At 38.8% G+C, this 21,922-nt stretch overlaps 1 protein-coding gene across 1 annotated transcript; it reads left to right on the forward strand.

The window, feature by feature from the left end:
* The first annotated feature begins 161 nt into the window (after window positions 1-161).
* Window positions 162-20,917, forward strand: LOC140228420 (uncharacterized). The gene is made up of 13 exons (XM_072308638.1): window positions 162-265; window positions 3,193-3,268; window positions 4,162-4,198; window positions 4,852-4,936; window positions 5,351-5,476; window positions 5,861-7,332; window positions 8,796-8,885; window positions 9,745-9,895; window positions 10,453-10,599; window positions 11,206-11,373; window positions 11,916-12,041; window positions 12,649-12,802; window positions 17,834-20,917. The coding sequence occupies exons 1-13, from the start codon at window positions 263-265 to the stop codon at window positions 18,151-18,153; spliced, it is 2,955 nt and encodes a 984-aa protein (XP_072164739.1). The 5' UTR covers window positions 162-262; the 3' UTR covers window positions 18,154-20,917.
* Window positions 20,918-21,922: the final 1,005 nt, after the last annotated feature.

Consider the following 21,922-nt stretch of genomic DNA (forward strand, 5'->3'; position numbering starts at 1 on the left):
ATACTCTGTGACACATTCAAATTTTAGCGGTATTTGATTCTACTTAGGTTGTTTATTTTAAACGTCTTTTATTATTTTTTTCTGTGTGTTAGGCCGAGTTGGTAGGCACCTTCGCGACGTGATGCTTTGTGTCACTGCAACTCAGCTGTTGTAGACGTGCATGTGTGTGTGTACCGCTGCGCTGTCCAGTTCGTGTTACTGTTAGTGGTTCAAATGCTGTTTTAGAGCGTCAGGTGGATCCCGTATAATGCTCTAGAATCCAATGGTGAGTGGGTGAAGATTGTATCTAAATTATGTGTCATTTGTGTGGCTAGTAGAAGATCCAAGCTCGAGTACCACCAGTACACGTGTAGGCCTACAGTATGTAGAGTAGCGGGGTCACCACCGCCACTGCACTGCCACTGGTAGTCAATGTACTGTATGGTCCAACCTTCCCCTGTCCTGCCCCTAGCGCACCCCTGGAGCTCGGGCTACATTTCTGCGTGGTTGGCACCAGCTGAAGCAAGGTTTAACTTGTTATGTGAATTTGGCTGTGCCGGGATTTACCGGTCGCCATAAAGCTTAGTTGATTTTTAGCATCATTGCCCAAATCCATACCAAAGTCCAAGGCAAATTGCTTCCAAGAATCGCCAGCATTCTTACTTTAGTAATACAGTGTAGTAATATTAAAGGGAAGGTAAACCCAAAAAGCAATGTGGATTGAGTGAAAGCAGCAACATTAGTAGAACACATCAGTGAAAGTTTGAGGAAAATCGGACAATCGATGCAAAAGTTATGAATTTTTAAAGTTTTGGTGTTGAAACCGCTGGATGAGGAGACTACTAGAGGATATGACGTATGAGTGGACAACAATACAAAGAAAATATAAAGGAAATTCAACAAAAATTCACTTTTCTAGAATTATGAAAGAGCAATGGACCAACCTCTTTCAGAAAGCAGGGGGAATAATTGCTACCCCTAACATATGTCAATATCAAGTTGATGGAATTTGTAATTTTCATGAAAAATGGATTTTTGTAGAATTTTCTTTATATTTTCTTGGTATTGTTGTCCACTCATACGTCATAACCTCTAGTAGTCTCCTCGTCCAGCGGTTCCAACACCAAAACTTTAAAAATTCATAACTTTTGCATCGATTGTCCGATTTTCTTCAAACTTTCACTGGTGTGTTCTACTAATGTTGCTGCTTTCACTCAATCCACATTGCTCTTGGGGTTTATCTTCCCTTTAATAACAATGTCATGAACGATCGCAGATTAGAGGCCACAATGTTGCATGGAGTCTGTTGTCATTGTCACACATGCTACAAGTTAACTATACACAGCCAGTCGCTGTAAATAGCGATACAGTGTCTGGTCGGGCTAGCTACAAGTCTGTAATGCATGTGGTTACATACATACACACACATAGTGGGTCCGATCCTATAGATCCTTGCACTTGTAGTGTGGGTTATGTGCATCGGTTTGGCAGGGCATGGCAGGGGGCTTGGGAACATTTTTCTGGGTGGGGGACGGGGACGGGGGACGGGGACGTCGAATTCACAAATATCTGGACCAGAGATCATTACTCACCATCATTCATGCCTTCATCACCAGCCGCCTCGACTACTGTAATGGCCTGCTCTACGGTGCCACTGCTACCCAGATTGAGAAATTACAGCGGGTTCAGAATGCAGCTGCCAGACTTGCCACAGGCACATCCAAATTTTCCCACATGCAACCTGTCCTCCGTCAACTGAACTGGCTTCCCATCAGGTCCAGGATCCACTACAAGATACTTCTGCTCACTTTCAAATGTATCCATGGTCTTGCCCCTCCTTACTTATCTGATCTCATAACCATCCGTCACCCATCCCGGTACACCCTCCGCTCCTCACAAGGTATCACACTGAATCACCCAACTTCCAAGATGCTGGCCACACTTGGTGATAAAGCATTTTCATCTGCTGCTCCCAAACTGTGGAATCAACTTCCCAAAACTCTCCGCAGCCAGCAATCTCTCGTCACCTTCAAAAAACATCTAAAAACCCACTTGTTCCGTTAATATCAATAATCCACTGGTAAAGCGCATTTGAACATGTATGTCTATGGAAAATGCGCTATATAAATGTATTATTATTATTATTATTATTATTGTCAATGTTACCCCTCCCCCTATTAAAATGGGGAAAAAATATCTAAAGTTGGATCCTTTAAAAATTCATGGGTGTTCTGATGTTAGTTTTTTTTTCCCATTTTTTTTTGCCCCCCCCCTTTTATTTTACTTTTATTTTATTTTTTTTTTTTTTTTTGGGGGGGGGGTCTTTTTAATGAGCCAAAAAGGTGGCATAATCATTACGAAATCTTATACATATGTCTTTGCCTGTACGTCTTTCTCTCTCGGTCTCGTACATGCATTTGTTTTTCTTTATTGGTTGGAATACTTTTGCTCTACACTCTTCCTCTCACTTTCCCCTTCTATTGTAGAATTGTATCCTATATCAAAAGTGATTACCCGTACACCACTTAATTGCTGGTATTTCATATGTTTTGAATTGCAAATTTTGTTTATTACTTACAATTGTCATGACTGTTGTATCTTCTTATTTGGTTCACTGACAATTATGATTCATCTATTGATCTCTAATCTTTATTATGTGCTAGGAAGTGACACTCTCTTTCCACCTCCCTGAGAGAATTTGAAAAGAATTGTACTTTTGTGAGCCCTGGCCCACATATCACTCCTTTACATCTCCATCATATGTTTGTTATATTGCAATCATATGGCCAAATAGATTTAGATAGATGATCATAATAATGATAATGATGATATTGTTTGTCCCGTGTGGTGCACCAATATGATATCAGGAATAATTTTCCAACTCAAATTTGATAGGCATTTTCAGCTTATGAACAATATTTCAAATAGTATCCTGTACACCTGTAAGGAAAAAAAAAAAAAAAAAACGAAAAAAAAAAAAAACTGCTACACAAAAGTTAGTACCTATGTGTAGCAGTGGTGTAAAAATGTATAGCAAATTGTGATGCCATACCAGGAAAATTATTCCCTGTGTAAGCAAGGAGTGTAACTCCTTGGTGTAAGTATGACCGTTATGCTTTACAGATTATTGCAATATTTGAAAAGTTTTTGCTACCATATTTGTAATTCATGTTTTGTTTTCTATAGTCTCTCTTTTGTATCATTTCAACACAGAAAATGACTGTAAATGCTTTGCATGCATGTAACTCCACTACAGGACATTCTGGTCTTCAAGCATTGCAGGTCATAGGTAATACCCGGTATTACTAAAACAATTACTGAAATTTAGGTTACGATCCCCTAGTACCAGTACACACAGTTTGTTGTCATTTACAATTATTCTGAATCAAAGCCCACACATAGTACTGGATTTGTCACTCTGAAATATGCTGGGAAAACTTATTCTAATCTAAGCCGGCTAATGAGTATTTAAAGGGACTGTACAGTACTGGTTGCAGTGGGGATTCATGTTTTGAACATTCCTAAGTGAGATAATGAGAAACCGCTTATGAAATATGAAAGAACATATAATTTAAGGATTCAACATTTATTTGATGAAAATTGGTTTTCAAATGGCTGAGATATCCAAAAAAGTGATAATGATAAAAGGCAACAGGCCACACCTTTTATTAGGATCTCTTTGTTTCACCTTGTTTTTGGGTATTTCAGCCATTTCAAAACCGATTTTCATCAAATAAACTTTTGATTTTGTACCCCTTAGAATTGCATGCTCTTTGACATCTCATAGAGTGGTTTCTGAATATCTTGCAAAACGTTAAAAGCTAAATCCTCACCTCAACCAGAACTGTAGGCCCTACACACCCTTTAAGCCATATGAAATATTGAAACTTTGTTATCAAACAGTTTTGGATGTTTTCATTACATATACTGATCAGATGAAATGCTGTCCAAGAGTCACATGAAACAAAGTTATTGTCATACTATGTAAATGAAAATATGTTTCTGACATTTACAGATTATAAGTGTAAAAAGGGTGGACAGCTAGATAAATAGATTTAAGTAAACCATTACATCATACCAGACTCTGCTCCATAATCTTCACTTGATATCGATAGATATGAATTGTATTGTTCATTTAGGATGGATTTGAATCTAATCATATAATTTTTACCTCCCATGCAGGTTCTTCAGTAAGGTCCTTCCTTGGGCCCGCCAAGAGGTATGAATACATGAATTCTTTGTGACAGTATTGACCTCATAGATAACTACGTTCTTCTGCAAATTGTGCAGCAGGAAGAAAAAAAAATATAGTAATTTGAGGTTTTATTGTCACGTGAAAGGAAAATTGATAGGGTGATGTATGCTCTTAAAACAGTGAAAAAAAAGAATAGTAGGTCAGAAATGTGTGTTGTTTGTTTGTTTTTTTTTTCATTTTATTTCATTTCCAATAACAAAAAACTCTTTTGGCAAAAATCAGTACAATGTTGTAACAAAAAAAAAAAGAATTTTAGTGAAGTAGGACAAACAGCAAGAATATCAATGCAATTTCAGTGACAAGCTAAGCGTGAAAGCATGGAGATATAATGTCCATGCCAATTACAGCATGACTGTAATCTTCCAGAAGGTGATTGATGTTCTACACCCATCCTGAGATTCATCAAATTTGGCCTACATTGCTTTTAGTCCACTCTGTGACTTGCCGTGTCGTAAAACATGTTTCACTGGCAGGTACAGTATACCATTGTTTGGTTGTTCGCTGTTTAGTGCAAGTAGAGAATGTACAAAATGTATTTGTCATTTTCTCTTCATTATGCAAATAAAGGTGTTAGTTTCATCGTTTATTTGTTATTGTTGTTGGGGTTTTTTTCCCAGTATCAAATGTGTGCTTGATGGGGACAGGAATGAAGGCAACCTCATCAGTACTACAAATGAACTGCTGCAAACTCTGGATATTGAAGTAAGTCATGTTGCAGTTATTCTGTAGACAGAATGTATGGAGATTCCAGTAAAAATAAATAAATGATACCAATACCATCAGTATATTATGTTTATTTGTTATGAAAGTATAATCCATCACAAATTTTTATGTTATACCCTTTACAGATCTTCCTAAATTACTAGTATTACATTTAAAGCAATCAGCAGTCAATAGGATGTGAAGAATATAGGACCCCCACCTTTCTTGCTTTTTGTAATTTTTTACTATTGAATTAAGTCATTGTTACTTCCTTTCTGTTTTTGCTATTCAAACTTTGACAAAATGTCATTACTTCACTGATATACTAATTGAATTTTCATTGCCCCATCTCTTGTCTTCACATTTGTGCTATCATGTTTGTCTCTTATATTTCCCCTCCATATTTTGTTGAAGCACCCTGTTGGTCAGTTGGTCAGAGAGACCTGCTTATCTCAATACAAGGTCCATGGATCTGGCTGCTCTACATTGGTCACTCTTGTTGGCCTGTGGGCTGGACAAGTGCAGATTCTGCTTGACAAGGTAATTTTATTTTTTTTTTTTTTTTTTGGTGCCTTTGCTTCCTTGGCCCTAGTAGCACTTTGTGTCCTCACACAAAAATATTAACTGTTAGATGAAGGTGACAAGATTTAAATTTAGGTATGTTGTCAAATATTTTGGTGACCCAAAATATTACAGTCTAGCTCCAGAAATTTATCAAACATTCCTTTCTCATTCCTCATAACTCTGCTCACCTATCCCCCCCCCAAAAAAAAAAAAAAAAAAAATGGTACTTCACAACCCAAGTACAACAGAAGATGAAGAAAGGGTTGATGTTATTTGAGATAGATTTGCAGATTGATCATGCAGTTTGTGTTCCTAGAGCAGGATTATTTAAATGCATGACTTTGTTTCTCATTACCACAGGGAGTACCGATTGATGAAATCATCAAGTACGGAGATGTTTTCATCGCAGAATGCTTGAAGATTGCAGACAAGAATGCCATTCCTTTGCACTTTTCCTCTCGTCAACCCAACGCAGAGTTTTTTCGGAAAAGCAGAAGGACCACTCATACCAGTTTTACTCATTCTGTAGGCAGAAGTGAGCATCTAATACAGAGGAAAGTTGGCGGTGAGGAAGGAACCAGTAATTTCAGTGTACCCAGGAGACAATGTGATGTCAACTTTAACCCAGGCAACCCCAATTACAATAGCAACAATTGCAATCCTGATCATTTGTCAAACTCCATGGCATTGAATGCCATCAATGCGCCAGAAGGCGATCCGTCAGGATGGAGAGAGGCGCCAGTGACCTTACATTCATCGAGAGATGACGATGCAGTGGAGAAGAGTATTGATGAGGATCTCAGCTGGTTCTTTGAGACCGGTGATGATGACAACTCTCATAGAGAAAAGTCTTTGTCAGGAGGGTACCAGCACTCGCAAGAGGATGAATTGCTGTGCATCAAAGCTCAGGGATCCTCAAACAGTAGCACTACCAGACATGAGGGCGACGATGTTGATGGTATGCAGTCCAAGTGTAAGGAGCATGCAGGCAGAGCGCAATCGAGTTCAGTTGTTGCTGCAGCCACAAATCCCTCAAGAATGCAAAGTAGTGGTGAAAGTGGTACTGAGTTGCACCACACTACCGATAAGGACCTCAGTGGAGTAGCACCCCTGTCCCTCAAGCCCAGGCAGGGCCACAAGGAACCAAACCAAGAAGGTGTAACTGTCAATTTCCTGTCAAGAGATGGAAACCCTGGACTGCCAGTCCTAGGAGGAGATGACACTTGTGCTGCAGGTAACTATGGTAGCAGCACTGATAAAGGGGAGTGCCTGCACGATGGAAAACCAGGCTGTGTGAGTGTAAATGGTTTAGCCACATCCCAGAGTGGGACAGCCTCTGGAAAACCGAAGAGCCAGCTCCAGCAGTTATCTGCCATGCTCCATGAAGTACATTCCATCGCTAAAAGGCCCACAAGAGATTCCTGTATATCGTCACTTCACTCTTCTCCAGCAGCGGGGCGAGTGGTGAATGAAAATACAAAAAGTAGCCATGTTGTCACCAGTGATATGGATGGTGTGTTTCTGTCTCTTGGCACAAAGATGCCCTCTCTAAGCAAACCTCAAGACTCTCCGAAAGTCCCAGCCTCCAGAAGCCATGGGCGGATCCTCAGTAGACACCTCCTGGCCAATGACAATAGTTCAAGTTCTGTGACAAGTAAGCAGGTGATGGCAGAGAGGAGACTGGGTGCTCAATCTCTACACAAGTTGCAGACAGGAGGTGGAGGAGGAGTGAAAGGACGCAGAACAGACCATGACATGGATGGCAGACTTGGAAGCATGGGGAGCATGGAGAAAGTGGGACAGAGTGGTGTATCCTCTTTGGAAGAACTCAGGTACTGATAAATAAATCATGCTACTACTTTGTAAAGGACCGTGGAGAGGAGAGCATAGGACTTCTGATAAAGCTCCATTCAATGATTTATGTCTTATTCATGGGTAGTTGTTGTTGTGCTCATAGATTTTCGTAAGATAAAAGTTACTTACAGTTTCAATTATATTGGAAATGGCCTTTTTACTTACAGATAGTGCCAGAAATCTAGAGACTGGTCATTATCCAGTCCAATCAAAACTATTCTGAATCTTGATACTTGATTCTTTCACGCCTCTCTTTCTGTTTCACGCCTCTCTTTCTGAGAGATAGTGCCAGAAATCTAGAGACTGGTCATTATCCAGTCTCATCAAAACTATCCTGAATCTTGCAAAAATGGCATCGATACTTGATTCTTTCACGCCTCTCTTTCTGAGAGTTTTGAATGATTAGATGTATTTGACCACACTCTGTGCAATGCAATTCACTCTATATGTTTTACTTTACTTTCATGACGTACAGTACCTGTGAGCATCAACACCTATCACTTCAGCCTACAAAACTATAATATATCTGCAGCTTTGTATTACTGTTTTCTAATAATTACATCATGCAGTAGACTTCCACTGGCATAGTATTCAGCAGAGTACTTTGCACATCTCATAAATGTATTTATATGTATATATTATTTATATATGTATTTATATATGTATATATCATTTATATATGTATTAATATATACACTGTATGTATTATATGGACTGAAAACAAGACCATCATGACCATAAATAACCCAGCTTCTTAAACAAGGTGTATGACCGGTTCATCCATCTTGCGGAACTCTCCTTTATTTCAATCTTCCTTCACAGAACAATGAATTGGCAATACGATATGTATCCATAACAAATGCCTTACAGAAGAAGTACACTGATACACTTAAAGGGGAAGGCTAGTAACTGATCAGTGGGAATCAGTGGAAATGCTGGGAGATGATTGTTCCAATCCTTATGGGATTCATTCAAGAGTTCATTGTGTATCTATTGTTGTGTGAAAATGATTTGCTTCAGAATGGTCTCATATTCAAGTAATGTGCAGATTAATGCTCCGTCACTGACCAGGGACGCTAACCTGGAAGCATTAAACTGCACATTACTTGAATATGAGACCATTCTGAAGCAAATCATTTTCACACAATAATAGATATACAATGAACTCTTGAATGAATCCCATAAGGATTGGAACAATCATCTCCCAGCATTTCCACTGATTCCCACTGATCAGTTACTAGCCTTCCCCTTTAATCATTTCACCTTCCTCATTTCAGCTTATAGTTGCTTACTGGTGTTTCTCATGGCATAGTGGTGTCATTGATGCAAATTAACAATATTTCACCTTTCCCACCTATTTGCACTACAGATATTACCTGACATCTTTGAATGTATGTTTATATTTTGTAAAAAATGTATGTATTTTGACATTTTCTTGCAGTTATGGTCTATCACATGGTGCTGAAGTAGAGATGAAGCTAGCCTTGGAGGTTTACCACAAGCAATTGTCAGTAGATCCTCAGTTTTTCAGGTAAGTTTGTCAGTGTAGATGCACTTAATATACAAGTCACTACAACCAGCAAATTATTTGACTTCGAGTGAATCCTGGGTATTTCATTTCTTTATCATGAATTTTTACAGTTGGCTATCAGGTTGCAATGAATACTAATCTTCTTACAATCACTAGCAAATCTTTTGGGCTTATTTAGTGGCTTGATATAATGTGATGGGCTCTTGTTATAAAGAACACTGATATGTCAAAATCTTATTAAACAACAAACTAATTTTAGAATGCAAGAGAATATTAATCCAAGGGGGTGAAGATTGAGGTGTGAAAATTTCTTCAAATGTTAAATTACAGATCAGCAGTTGCGATCTTTGAATTTTCATTTGTAGAGGGAGAGAGATTGAAGAAAATTCACACCTCAAACTAATTTTTCTTTCCCCAAAGTTTCTCTGTATTTCATAATTTTGCAAACCTAATATTATGCAAGTTTGATTTAATAAACAAAGTGACTTGACATGTCCTTACCATACTCACCATACTTGTAAATAAGACATTTGGCTAGATGAAGAGAGGACACATTAATGTCTTGGACCCTAAAGTGACTTCATGATCCTCCAAAGAACTAATCTTACTTGATAAAACCCTGGATTCTATATAGGCCAAGACATATTGCATAGACTGCAAACATCTTATGCACCCTGTAGGTGTTCATCAAAATGCAGCATCATTACAGAGGAATCTATATTTTTTGACACAACACATTTCATAGTAACATTACCATTTCAAAAGAAAAAAAAATCGTTGAGGATGGTTGTGGACTTTGAGTGTTACACTATGTATCAAAAATACCACTGATGCACTGTTGTTTCCACATGTTGAACAGAGGTGAGTTTGATGGTGACAGGGTGCACATTCAGACGCTGGTTGGTCCCCCATCCTCGGCTTCTGGCATTGTGGAAGGCCTGATCCTGCCGCTATGTGAAGACCAGATACAAAACTTGCAGTCCCTGACAGGAAAGAACCTACAGGCTTTGGTAAGGCTTTGAGTTATGGTAGATCTTTATCTCTGCTCCATCGATGCACCACTGATGGACCTAAACTTCAACCGCAACGTAACAGATGTTGTAGGGGGTAGGGGGCAGTTGGTATCTATGATGTAACATTGATGGTAATACATATCTGTGCTTGGGGGATTATCACCTTCAAGTTCTGATTGTTGCCAGATAAATTAACTGTGGATGATTTGCTTGTAAATATGGAAATCAATGTCCACTGAAAGGTTAATGTATTGAGTCAGTGCTATCCTGTCAGCCAAGAGTTGTCTTTTACGTAGGTAAAATTAATAGAAGTCAACCTCCAATCTTTCCAGTAACTCCAATCTTTCCAGTAACTGTTGGCTTGAACAACTTTGTCATGCTGCATGTCAGTGCTTTCATGAAATAATCACTCTTCTTCATGTAAACTATGAACATTTTGTCAAAAGTGAGCAACATGCACACCAAGAATGATGGTCGTCTTTGCAGATTTGTGTGAGAAGGCATGATTGGTGTTTGATGATGTATGTTTGACTGTTTTTCTGTTTTTTCTCCAGCTTGTCAATGGTGATATTTCGGCCACCTATCGACACCGTGGATTCAAGAAGAGTCTCAAGACTACAACTGTCTCGACAAACGCACATTTGAGAAATGACTCGAAAGAATTGCTGTGGGCAGAAAATATCTTCAGTTGTCTTGACAAGGTGCAGTAATACTCTCAGTTTTCTTCCAGTAGCTGCAATAACTGCCCAAAGTAATCAAAAGCAAATGACCAATTTAGTCACCCAGGTTATGTCCTGTTTAGTGCAGAATAAACAGGCTTAACAAGTTACTTTTAATGTGTTAAATGTGTGTGTTTTCACAGACTTCTCTTCATGGAGTAATTCATCTAGGACAGTGCAAATTATCTTGTTTTCTGCTATATTTATATCACAATTGGGATGGTTTTCTCTCTGATGGTAAGTGAAGTAGTACAGCCATGAATATTTTCTTTTAGGATGGCACATGCATGCTAGAAAATTTCCTATAGTTTGACATATTTTGGCAACTTTGATAGCACTTTATAATTATTATTTATTTGCAGGAGTCGATGGGGGAGGGAGTTTACACATTACGTAACACAGATACTCTCAGTTTATCAGATAATATATTCTTTCCAAATGACTTAGAAATGCAATCATGTAATTGTGCAAACCAAGCTTTTGGTGTGTTTTGTGGGGGTGGGGGCAACAGAAAAGATATCTTGATATGTGAAAGACTGATTTTCGTGCTGATGTATTTGTGGAAAATTTGATGACTATTCATTGCAGCTTGGTGTGGACGTGCTCATTGTACGAGGATCTGTGGATGCTTTGTTTCTTGATGATGGTCGTCTCCAGCAAAGGCTTGTTTTACACCACGTTCCCTACACAGTCCTACAGATGCTTGCTGCTGTCTGCAAGTCCACCGTTCTCACCTATGTCACTGATGCTTTACAGGTAATGAGTGCACCCCACCTCCATCCCTTCACCCCACCCCACCCACAGACTTTTCGATAAACATCATACAAAATTATATTGATATGATCAGTCAGTCTATGAAAAGAACTCTCTGCCTGTATGTATATACAGCTGTACTTAAATTTTATCTAGCCCTTATTTTGAAATACAAGAAGTTTGGAATGTTATGTGAAAACAAGATTGATGCAGGTAAACTGGTAGTCCATGTAGCATATGAAATCAGAAAATAGACTTTAAGGTTGACACATCACAAACTTCTTGAATTTGTCCTGCCATTTTTTCTGATGTTGGATATCCTTGATATTCTTTGTGCATACATGTTTCTAAGCTCCCTTGAAGATTTCATAGATTGACAAACTATGTCAGGAGGTCATGACTGACCAGACTTTGAGAACTTATGAGAACTTCAAGAAGTTTTGTCAGTGTGGCCACAGCTTGCAATAGAAACATCTGCGCATCCACCTCAAAGTTATAGTAGACTCCATAGTTGTAGTGTGATCTTGACATTATCTTTTTCCCAGGATGATGTCTGTAGATCTCTGAAGGTGTCTTACTGGATGCCAGGGTATAATGGCAGACAGATCTGGAGATCAAGTGATCCAGGGATCAAACACCACATCAAATTGACAACTCTCGGTGGAATGATGGTGAGAATAAGTAGATAAACCTATAGTACGGGAGATGTTCACATCATCGTAGTAACTGAAAGAATTGAAGCTAATCTTCTGTCTCACGAAGCGAGGTAAGCACAAAAAATGATTTGCATGTTTGCCTTGCTTCGTGAGACAGAAGATTAACTTTAATTCTTCTTTAAATAAACCTACTGAAGTGAAAATGAGGAAGGATAACCATTTTTCTGGAAAGAGCTTTATCATATAGTGGAGGTTAGATATATCATCTGCATGATTTCTGATTCTGGATACAATCTATGCCTGCTCCATGAACTCTATTGTATTTGACGTGACAAGAAAAACCTGTGCAACTTTCAAAAAGACCAATAAAATGCATTTGACCTTTAACAATGAAATGCATGACTGCAGTTTCAAGTGAATTACGAAATATGATTTTATTGATGCCATTTTTAATACAAAAATATACAAGGACTTCAGAGGAGGGATATATGATATTAAGAAGCTTAGCTCACACAGTGTACTGATTGGTTGGCCAGTTACCGGTGGAATGCACATCATTCTACTTGGTTTGATTTAGCTGGTGATGAGTGCCCTATGACTCTCTTACTCCCTCTGTAATCAGACTGCTGTTGTGTGTGGACCATCAGAACCACTCCTGATTGGTGTAAAAGAGAGATTCACAGCATGCATGGCAAGACTACGTGGGGCGTTGCATGATGGGAAGGTACTTCCTGGCAGAGGTGACGTCGAGGAAATAATCGCTGGGCATTTTTGTGGTGAGTTTGGAATTCATTCAATGACCAAACCAGAGTATTATCACTTCATTCATCAGACAAACTTTTTCTGTATCATAAGGGTATTGAATGTTATTTATTTATTTATTTATTTATTTATTCATGGTTTAAAAGATAACTACCATGGCAGCCTAACAAGGCCGAATTGAGGTAGTTTACACAGTGATACAACATATCAAAACAATATCACATACATATTACATATTAAAAAAAACCACAACTTACATTACAGAACATATATAGTCATATAATAACATAACATTGCTTATTCATTTCATAACTCAATTTCCGAAGCACAGATATAACATTAAAAAACCGTCAGACATTAAAACATTCATGTAATACAAATAAAAACAGATACAATTACACTTTTGAACACACTCGACATTTTTACACCTCACATAGACCGTACATCTCCCTTTGGCAAAAACTTTGGCACATGCATCACATATTTTCATACTCCCACAGAAGCATACACATCTATATACTCCGCATTGCATATCGCAACCCATATTATATTGCGTTTGGGTATTATGTAATCGATTCGTAAACGAATACCGGCGTTATGGATACACTTACTTCTACACCCAAGCTGACAATGCATGTTTGCACCTTCCCCTTTTTAGCTCATTTGTGTTTATAATCACATGATGTGGACTAGTGCACATGGTATGCATTCACAGGGTTGTACCTTTAAAGATGAACAAACACATTCAAATAAGCGACCATAAACCTGGCCAGTATAATGAGAGGAAGAAAAAATAGTAAACTTGAAGAGAGAGAGAAGAAAAAAAAAAGGTGACATTGACATCTTACATTACTGAACAGGTATAGTGATATGATAACGTTGTACTATTGCTTATTCGTTTCACAACTCTTGTTTCCAAAACACAAAAAACATGTTAACCTTATCTACTGGATATTTCTGTGTAGCTCCACATATCAAGTACTTTAAAGGATCGGATAGTTTTGGTTGAGATCAAACTTCAGTTTTCTAACATTATTTGGTGAGATAATGAGAGACCTCTTATGGAATATGAAAGAGCACATAATTCCATGAGGAATTCAATGTTTATGTGATGAAAATCAGTTTTGAAATGGCTGAGATATCCAAAACAGAGTGATCCTAATAAAAGGTGGGACCCACCTTTTATTAGGATTGCTTTGTTTCACTTTGTTTTTGGATGTCTCAGCCATTCCAAAACCGATTTTCACTTGATAAACTTTGAATTCCTCTTAGATTGGTATGCTCTGTAGTATTTCATAAGTGGTTTCTTGGTATCTCACAAAATGTTAGAAGCCCAATCCTCATATCTACCAATAGTATACCATCCCTAAATGCATATGTTACAGGCAGCTGAATTGATTTCTTCTAATGATGATGAGCAAAAATCTGTCAGACAGCCCTGCTCCCCCCCCCCCCCCACACACACACACACATAATTTATCTCTCTTTTGCAAATCAGTTCTGTTAATAGTGTTCTTGGCTGGAAATGAAGTGATGTCATCTGCAAAGCAAGTGTATGCCTTAAAATCATGCACACTTGCTGGATATCTTTACATTTTAGGTGCCGGAACAACTGCAAATTCTCATGTGATATAACACACAAATGCACCAATTAAACAACATTAAAGACCTAATAAAATGGTTTAGGCATTTTTTTCTCAATGATGTAATAATATTAAATGTTAAATTCTAAGTAATTCTATGGTTGTGCGGGTTTTTTTACTGTTCTGAATTTTGTTCTATATTTGTTAACATAATGGATGCAATTTCCTCGGTTTTGGAAAACTTGCTATACTTTCACCGCATGCGGCGCACTATCACTTCTAAATTGTGATGACGTCTAAGAACGGAGTCGTTCACGACCAGTCTAGCCGTAGCCAGCGAGCACGGCTGGCAAGGCTATGCTAGCGCAGCGCAGCGCGCGACAGCCGGCGCGCGGCCGGCAGCGGCGGCTGCACTGGCTAGCGCTGGCGGGGGAGCGAGCTAGCGAGCGCATAGCAGGTGCTGCGCTGCACTATTGTCATTGGCTAAGCCTTTAGACAAAAGAATATTTAATGAACTGTATCGGATTTAATACTGCCAATAATACAGATTACAACTGTGGTACGCTTGGATATCCACTGCGTGCCTGTACTAATAGTAATACGGCGACTCGCCTGTTTCAGCCCCACCGTGTGGCGTTCATCTCGGTAGGTAAGCACGGCGGTGGGGCTGCCTTCCACAGTGAATACTCGTGAATGCGGCGAAAATGACTTCATAATATGGCCCTCGGCTCGACTAATTTAACGGCCAATTTAACCATAAATACAACCCTACCTAACCCTAAACCCTAGGAGGACCTACCCTTGTTTGCTATAAAACGCACGGGTACGGTGCACGCGTGACTGCGGTGGGGCCTATTTCACGATAGCCCCACCACCACTGCGTGTCTGTACTAATACTACGGCGACTTGCCGGCCTAGACCTACTCGTGAATCCAGCCCCACCGTGGCATTCATCGGTCACGGCGTTTGGGCTTCCTTCCACAGTATGATTTTTAGCATAAAACAAAAACTACTCGACCGAAATTGACGATCATTCTTGGTATCGTTTTTCTTAGATTAAATTACTGATCATATTGCAGAAACCGACTATGGGAAACTGGTTAACGTGTTAGGCTTTTTTTCTTAATTTTTTTTTTTAGCCACGACCCACCCTGGTAACAACATATCCCCCTAACCGTTAATCGTTAGAGTGTAGCCTCTGTACTACGTATTACTACCAAAAATTCTGCTAATTACTAGTCTACTAGACCTAGTGCCGTAGTGGTAATAGTACACTACTAGTAGTAGTACTAGTAGACTACTACTAGTAGACTATTATAACTACTAGTAGACTGCTACTAGATCTACTACTAGACTACTACTGGTAGTTTAACTTGTAAGCGCCGGCCGACGGGCCAGGCCACGGCCGGGACGCTCCCGCTTGCTTGCTGCCGCGGCCGGAGTAGCCGCTCACTTTGTGAGCGAGCTGGGCCTGTTCTTCTAATCTACTTACTAGACAGTTACAACTTACAATGTCAGTCATGTAGAATACAGTGTATCCTTTCTAACGTTAAACTACATGGGGGCATACCAGACATACCACTCTGTATTTCCCAGGCGATCGTTTCCGTGAGGTCTATTCTCGGGCTTGGTGCCATGTTCATACGCTCTTGCACTGGCAGCGGGGGAGATGCAGCTGGTTCATATCGGTATAAGGTGCAGCCCCACGATAACGTTCTGGTTCATCGGCTGCCTCTCCCTCCCCATCTTCCCCTTCAACTTCATGTGCCTCCTCTTCCTCTCCGCTGTCGTCAGAGCTGCAGTCTTCATCATCATCATCAATGTCGAAGTTTACCCATATAGGGGAAGACATTATGCTCGAGGTACCAGGTATCTGTGCAAGCTAACTTAGTGATAATGTACGTGGTAATGCGTACATGTCGACAGTCAGTGTGTCGACCGGGAGCGCACATCCCGCGGGGCCCGGGCCTGGCCGGGCTAGCTATCGTGTACGCGCGTGTACCAAGCTAGTAATCTGAGTGCTTGTGCTGAGCGGCGTCTGCTAACTGAGCACAACTCCGTGCTTATACGTCATCAATCGGTTCAGGGGTGTTGGTCACGTGACTATCTTTTTCGCAAAAGCTGCAACGGGGTCCTCCAAAAATGTGATATTTGGGGGAGTTTCTAGAAGCGATGAAAACCGGAACGACACTGACAACATATTTACATTGATAATCATGACATATATTTTACATTTCTTTTGCATATTAAAAAATTTTGCAAGCATTTTATTAGGTCTTTAACAACACCGGAGGATGAAGCATATGTAGTGTTGATGTTCCTTGTCCTTGTGTGCTAGGTTGTCACAATATTTTTGATACCTCACTCCTACCGGTTGTAGTAAGCCTTGGTCTTAGTCACCTTTCAGATAAACAATAGCATACCTGAAGAGTGATTGTTATCTCATCCTAGGCCATTTCCTTGAGAAAACAAATTAGCTGCAAGCTTTAAACTTTGCCTTGACACATGTGGTACTTCTCATTGCAGCCTATTAATTTGGTAAGCTGTCACAAGTACACAGTGTGGAGCACAATATAATTAAAGAAATGAACCTTTGAAGATATCTGTAAACATCCTCAGTCTCTTGCTTCATCTTTGTTTTGTTGTTTCCTGTAAGGTAGGAAATGGCTTCTTACTGACAAGGCATCATCATTCTCACACAGTTTTAGCCAAGAATAGGATCTGTATTCTTTACAAGTAATTGTTTTGCCGAGTTTCAGTGTCATCTGTAAACTACCACATCCTCGTATTGTTATTTGTGAAAGACACTTCTGATCTTGTCAAAAACATGAACATTTAAAATTTTGTTGATGCATCCATCCTGGTAGTACTTAGCTCTTATATTATACAAATAGTAAATGGTCATGTGTGCAATGGTTCAAGATTTTGCATGAGGTAAAATATGAGATGCATTAGTCAGCATAGCATTTCATATCTCACCACATGGGAAATCTTGTTCCATTGCTCATGTAAAGACTATATGCTATTTGTTTTTTACATCGCCTCAGACAGCAATGAATGTGATCTACACCAATTCTTGGATATAGTGCAGAAATTACAACCATTTTTCATACAAGATGAATATACTTGCACAATGATTCAATAGTATGAGAAAGCAATGACATGAAATTGTCGACGTAAATAAGGTCATTGAGCCTCCACTTGTAACTTGCTTAGTGCATGCTGCAAAAGTATCTTTATCGTGACATCAGAGGAATGTGATAATGTAAAACTCTGAGTTCATTAAGAGTTTGTCATTGGAGCATATGTTGAGGGATGATGGCAGAATGGAATATCCAAAATTAATACAACAACACGATTGAAATGAGGTAGCATGTCACAAAGACAAGGAGACCTCTTGCAGTACCTCTTGCAGTAAATTCTCTGTGTGTCTTCACCTCTGACCTCTCCTTGAATTGCTAGGTGAGGATACGAGAAGTGAATTTCACTCAAGCCAGCCACTCGTCTGCAGCATCCTGTCTGAGGGTCTATCACAGTTTACAGCCCAGATCAGGATAAATCAAGGGCTGCAGCCAGGAACATGCTCTCCTGCTCACCAGCAGGATGATAGTGATGTTGAGAAATTAGGAGAAGCAAGCGAGCATCCTGTCTATGACTGCATGGCAGCCAAGACGGGGGCGTGGAAACGGTCGTGGCATCTGCTGGGGCGGGTCCTCTGGTCGGATGCCCTCATTATCACAGGTGTTGGTAAGGGGGACAGACATCTAGCTGCAGAATTATGACATGCAATACTGATAACTAAAGAAGCAACTGACCTGTCTTTCATTAACCTTCTCGTTATGAAGCACTATTTAATGTAAAGCTTACTCATGAATATGATGAAGAAAACATCATACTTTGTCTTTTGTGGAGAACAGAGAGAGAGCAGCAGTTAAATGTTTTTAAGATGATTGCCCAAAAAATGCAAAAGAGAGGTGACAGGTAAAATGTGCAAATGGTTGTTCATGAAGGTAATAAAATTCTAACTGAAATATGGACAGTTATTTGCAGATATTATGGAAGACTAATGCACAGAAAATTGATATTTTTTCAAGTAAAGTATCAGGAGGATATAGACACTCATAATATCTTCTCTTTTAGGTAAATTGATAGTAAGGTGAATGTTTCCTTGAAAATTATGTGATTGAGGTCATTATACTGAAATAGCACAAGACCACAACATCACTGCAATAATCATGATACAATGGTATATCAAGATTACCACTGTAATGCAAAAATCACCCTTTTTGTTTGCAAGAAGATTTACCCGGATTTGCAGTTTATTAGGCCAACAAAGTTTGATAATGCTGATCATCAGTGATTAACCCTTTATGTGCTTTGAGTACCATTTGGCACAGAAAACCTCAAAGCATTGCACACATTCCAAAGTCCCCAGCACTCAAAGGGTTAGTATTTATTAGGGCTTCTGTCTTTGATTTCTCACAGATGTTTATATTTGAGGAAAGGGGAAAAAATGTACAATGTTGACATCAAAAGTATTGTGAAGCTCACTTGACTCACTGCCAGCTGCTGACTAATTTATAGAGTAGACCTACCAACATGTGATGGCAAAGTCATTTATCACCATGGAAACTGGTTCTTTAACAACCTCACCTGGCCTGAATATCTGAATGCTATTGTTGCTAACCATGCTCACTTCTTGTTTCAACCCAAGCACTCACAAAAGACTGTGACATCATAGCTTTGTTACTCTGTAGTGCCAGCCCACAAAGAGCGTGTAGAAGTATATAAGATGTAACTTTAATGAAAAATTTTGCTTGGTGATCGCAGACTTAGCCTCCACACAACCAAACCTTGAAGGTAGCTAGATATGATTAACATAGATCAAAATGAGTGTGAAATATCACATTTGCTGAGTAGAATGTGTCTCACAGAGCAGTGGTACTGAAACTTCTTATTTGCCACAGAACTGAGATGAGCAACTTATTGCACTGATTATGATGGTGGTGCAGATAAAACATGGAGCAACTCATCAAAGGACGTGTACTGTGGTGCTGATGACGTTGGATTAAAGGGGGATAAAACCCAAAAATACATAGGCCTATGGATTGAGTGAATGCAGCAATATTAGTAGAATACTGTAAAAGTGGATATTTTTGTGAGACTAATTTTTTGCGCTCTCCCACGTAAGACAAATTTTGTATAAGATGTAACTTTTATGAAAAATTTTGCTTGGTGATCGCAGACTTAACCTCCACACAACCAAACCTTGAAGGTAGCTAGATATGATTAACATAGATCAAAATGAGTGTGAAATATCACATTTGCTGAGTAGAATGTGTCTCACAGAGCAGTGGTACTGAAACATCTTATTTGCCACAGAACTGAGATGAGCAACTTATTGCACTGATTATGATGGTGGTGCAGATAAAACATGGAGCAACTCATCAAAGGACGTGTACTGTGGTGCTGATGACGTTGGATTAAAGGGGGATAAAACCCAAAAATACATAGGCCTATGGATTGAGTGAATGCAGCAATATTAGTAGAATACTGTAAAAGTGGATATTTTTGTGAGACTAATTTTTTGCGCTCTCCCACGTAAGACAAATTTTGTGTGTTTTTAATTCTGCGGAATCAAGACATCAACTGCTGGAACATATGGCAAGCAAAAATATTCGCCTGCTTTTATTTTTGTGCCAGCTTCTGGTTGCGCGAAATGTACGAAAATTTCTACACTGCAAAAATGTCCACTTTTACAGTACAACAGTGAAAGTTTGAGAGAAATCGGACAATCTGTTCAGGAGTTATGAATTTTGTACATTTTTGGTGACGAGATTGCTAGATCAGAAGACTACTTCATATCGTGATGTCATATAATTATGCACTACGATATTAAGAAAATATAGAGAAAATTCCACAAAATATTGTTTCATACGAAAAGTACAGAATCCCTGAACTTGTTACTGACGTATGTCCAGTGTCATATTAGTCCTCCTGCTTTCTGAAAGACATAAATCTGGTGCTCTTTCATTATGCTAGAAAGGTGAAAATATCTTGAATTTTCAAGATCGTGCACATGTGATGTCATGATCTGTAGTAATCTTCTGATCCAGTGTTCTCGTCACCAAAACTTCAAAAATTCATAACTTTTGGGCAGATTTTCCGATTTTCCTCAAACTTTCACAGTTGTATTCTGCTGATATTGCTGCATTCACTCAATCAACATGTGTCAAGGGGTTTCATTCACCCTTTAAGTTTTACTAGAAATCTCTGTCAGCATGCAACTGTCTTATGTTACAAGAAACATCATATACTCAACCTGTGATCCTGGTCATCTTTCTTTTTCTTTCTCCTCTTTCTTATATTCTTGTTACCATCCATCTTATTCCTGTTCCTGTCTTGTTGTTCTTCAGATGGTTCTTGTTTTTTACAGTACAGTCCACTTACTTTGTTTACCTTAGCAAAGAGGGGTAATCAGTTTGGATGTACTCCGACATTGACCTGTCCCCAAATGCAATAAAACACACAATTTACCCACATTATGATCATGCAGCTTATCGTATCTTCTTTTATAGTCAACTGTTTTTTGTTTGTTTGTTTGTTTGTTTGTTTGTTGTTGTTTTTTTTTGTTGTTTTTTTTTTTGGGGGGGGGGGTTGGCATGTGCTGTTCCATGATTAAATAATGTGCATGTATTTATCAATGAGAATTGTTTCTATTGCAAAGTTGGCTACAGTTCGTTATTCTGAAGATTCATTATTCCAAAGGTTCAGTAGTATTTAAAATGAGATAAGGTTCGTTAAACCAAAGATTTGTTAGTCTAAATACATGTATGGGGGGGGGGGGGGAGATTAGTTCATCCAAATACGAAGTAAGGTTTGTTATTCCAAAGGTTTATTACTTTGAAAATTAAGCAAGTTTGGGAAGTCAAAATCTTCTTTCATTTTGGGACAAATGAACTTTTGGTATAAGACCACAAATATTCAGGTTATCAATCCCTTTTTCGTTTTTAGAGCAACAAACATCTACATACATAGAATTTGTGAGTTTTGGTACAATGAACCATGGAAATAATGAACCTTCAGAGTAATAACCATTACCCGCAAAGTTAAAGGGATGGTACTGTCTTGGTTGAGATGGGTCTTCAGGTTTCCAACTTCTTATAATGATGATTTTTTTTTTTTTTTTTAGATAATGAGCAAACCTCTTATGAAATATTAAAAAAGAGCATATAATTCTAAGAGTAATTCCTCTTAGAATTGTATGCCCTTTAACATTTTGTAAAGTGGTTTTTAAGTATCTCTCAAAAAGTTGAAAGCTGAATCCTCACCTCACTAAGCCTTCATGAAGGTGATCTGTTATGTGTGCATTTCAGAGACTTGTGAAAGAATGGATTAGGATATAGTCATTTCTTTGATCGTAGAGAATAAACTACCACTCAGGAGAATAGAAACAAAAGGTTTTATTGCTCTTTTTAAACTGTGAATGTGATCATTTTCAAGTGCCGGGATGATAGAAGCTTTTTTTGTGTGAATTTTTGAATGTTGATG

This window comes from Diadema setosum, chromosome 5, assembly GCF_964275005.1.
Source record: "Diadema setosum chromosome 5, eeDiaSeto1, whole genome shotgun sequence".
NCBI lineage: Eukaryota > Metazoa > Echinodermata > Echinoidea > Diadematoida > Diadematidae > Diadema > Diadema setosum.

Coding starts and splice junctions, on each gene's coding strand:
- LOC140228420 (XM_072308638.1), top strand. Junction 7,333..8,795: donor TCCTCTTTGGAAGAACTCAG/GTACTGATAAAT, acceptor ATTTTCTTGCAG/TTATGGTCTATCACATGGTG. Junction 12,042..12,648: donor CAACTCTCGGTGGAATGATG/GTGAGAATAAGT, acceptor CTCTGTAATCAG/ACTGCTGTTGTGTGTGGACC.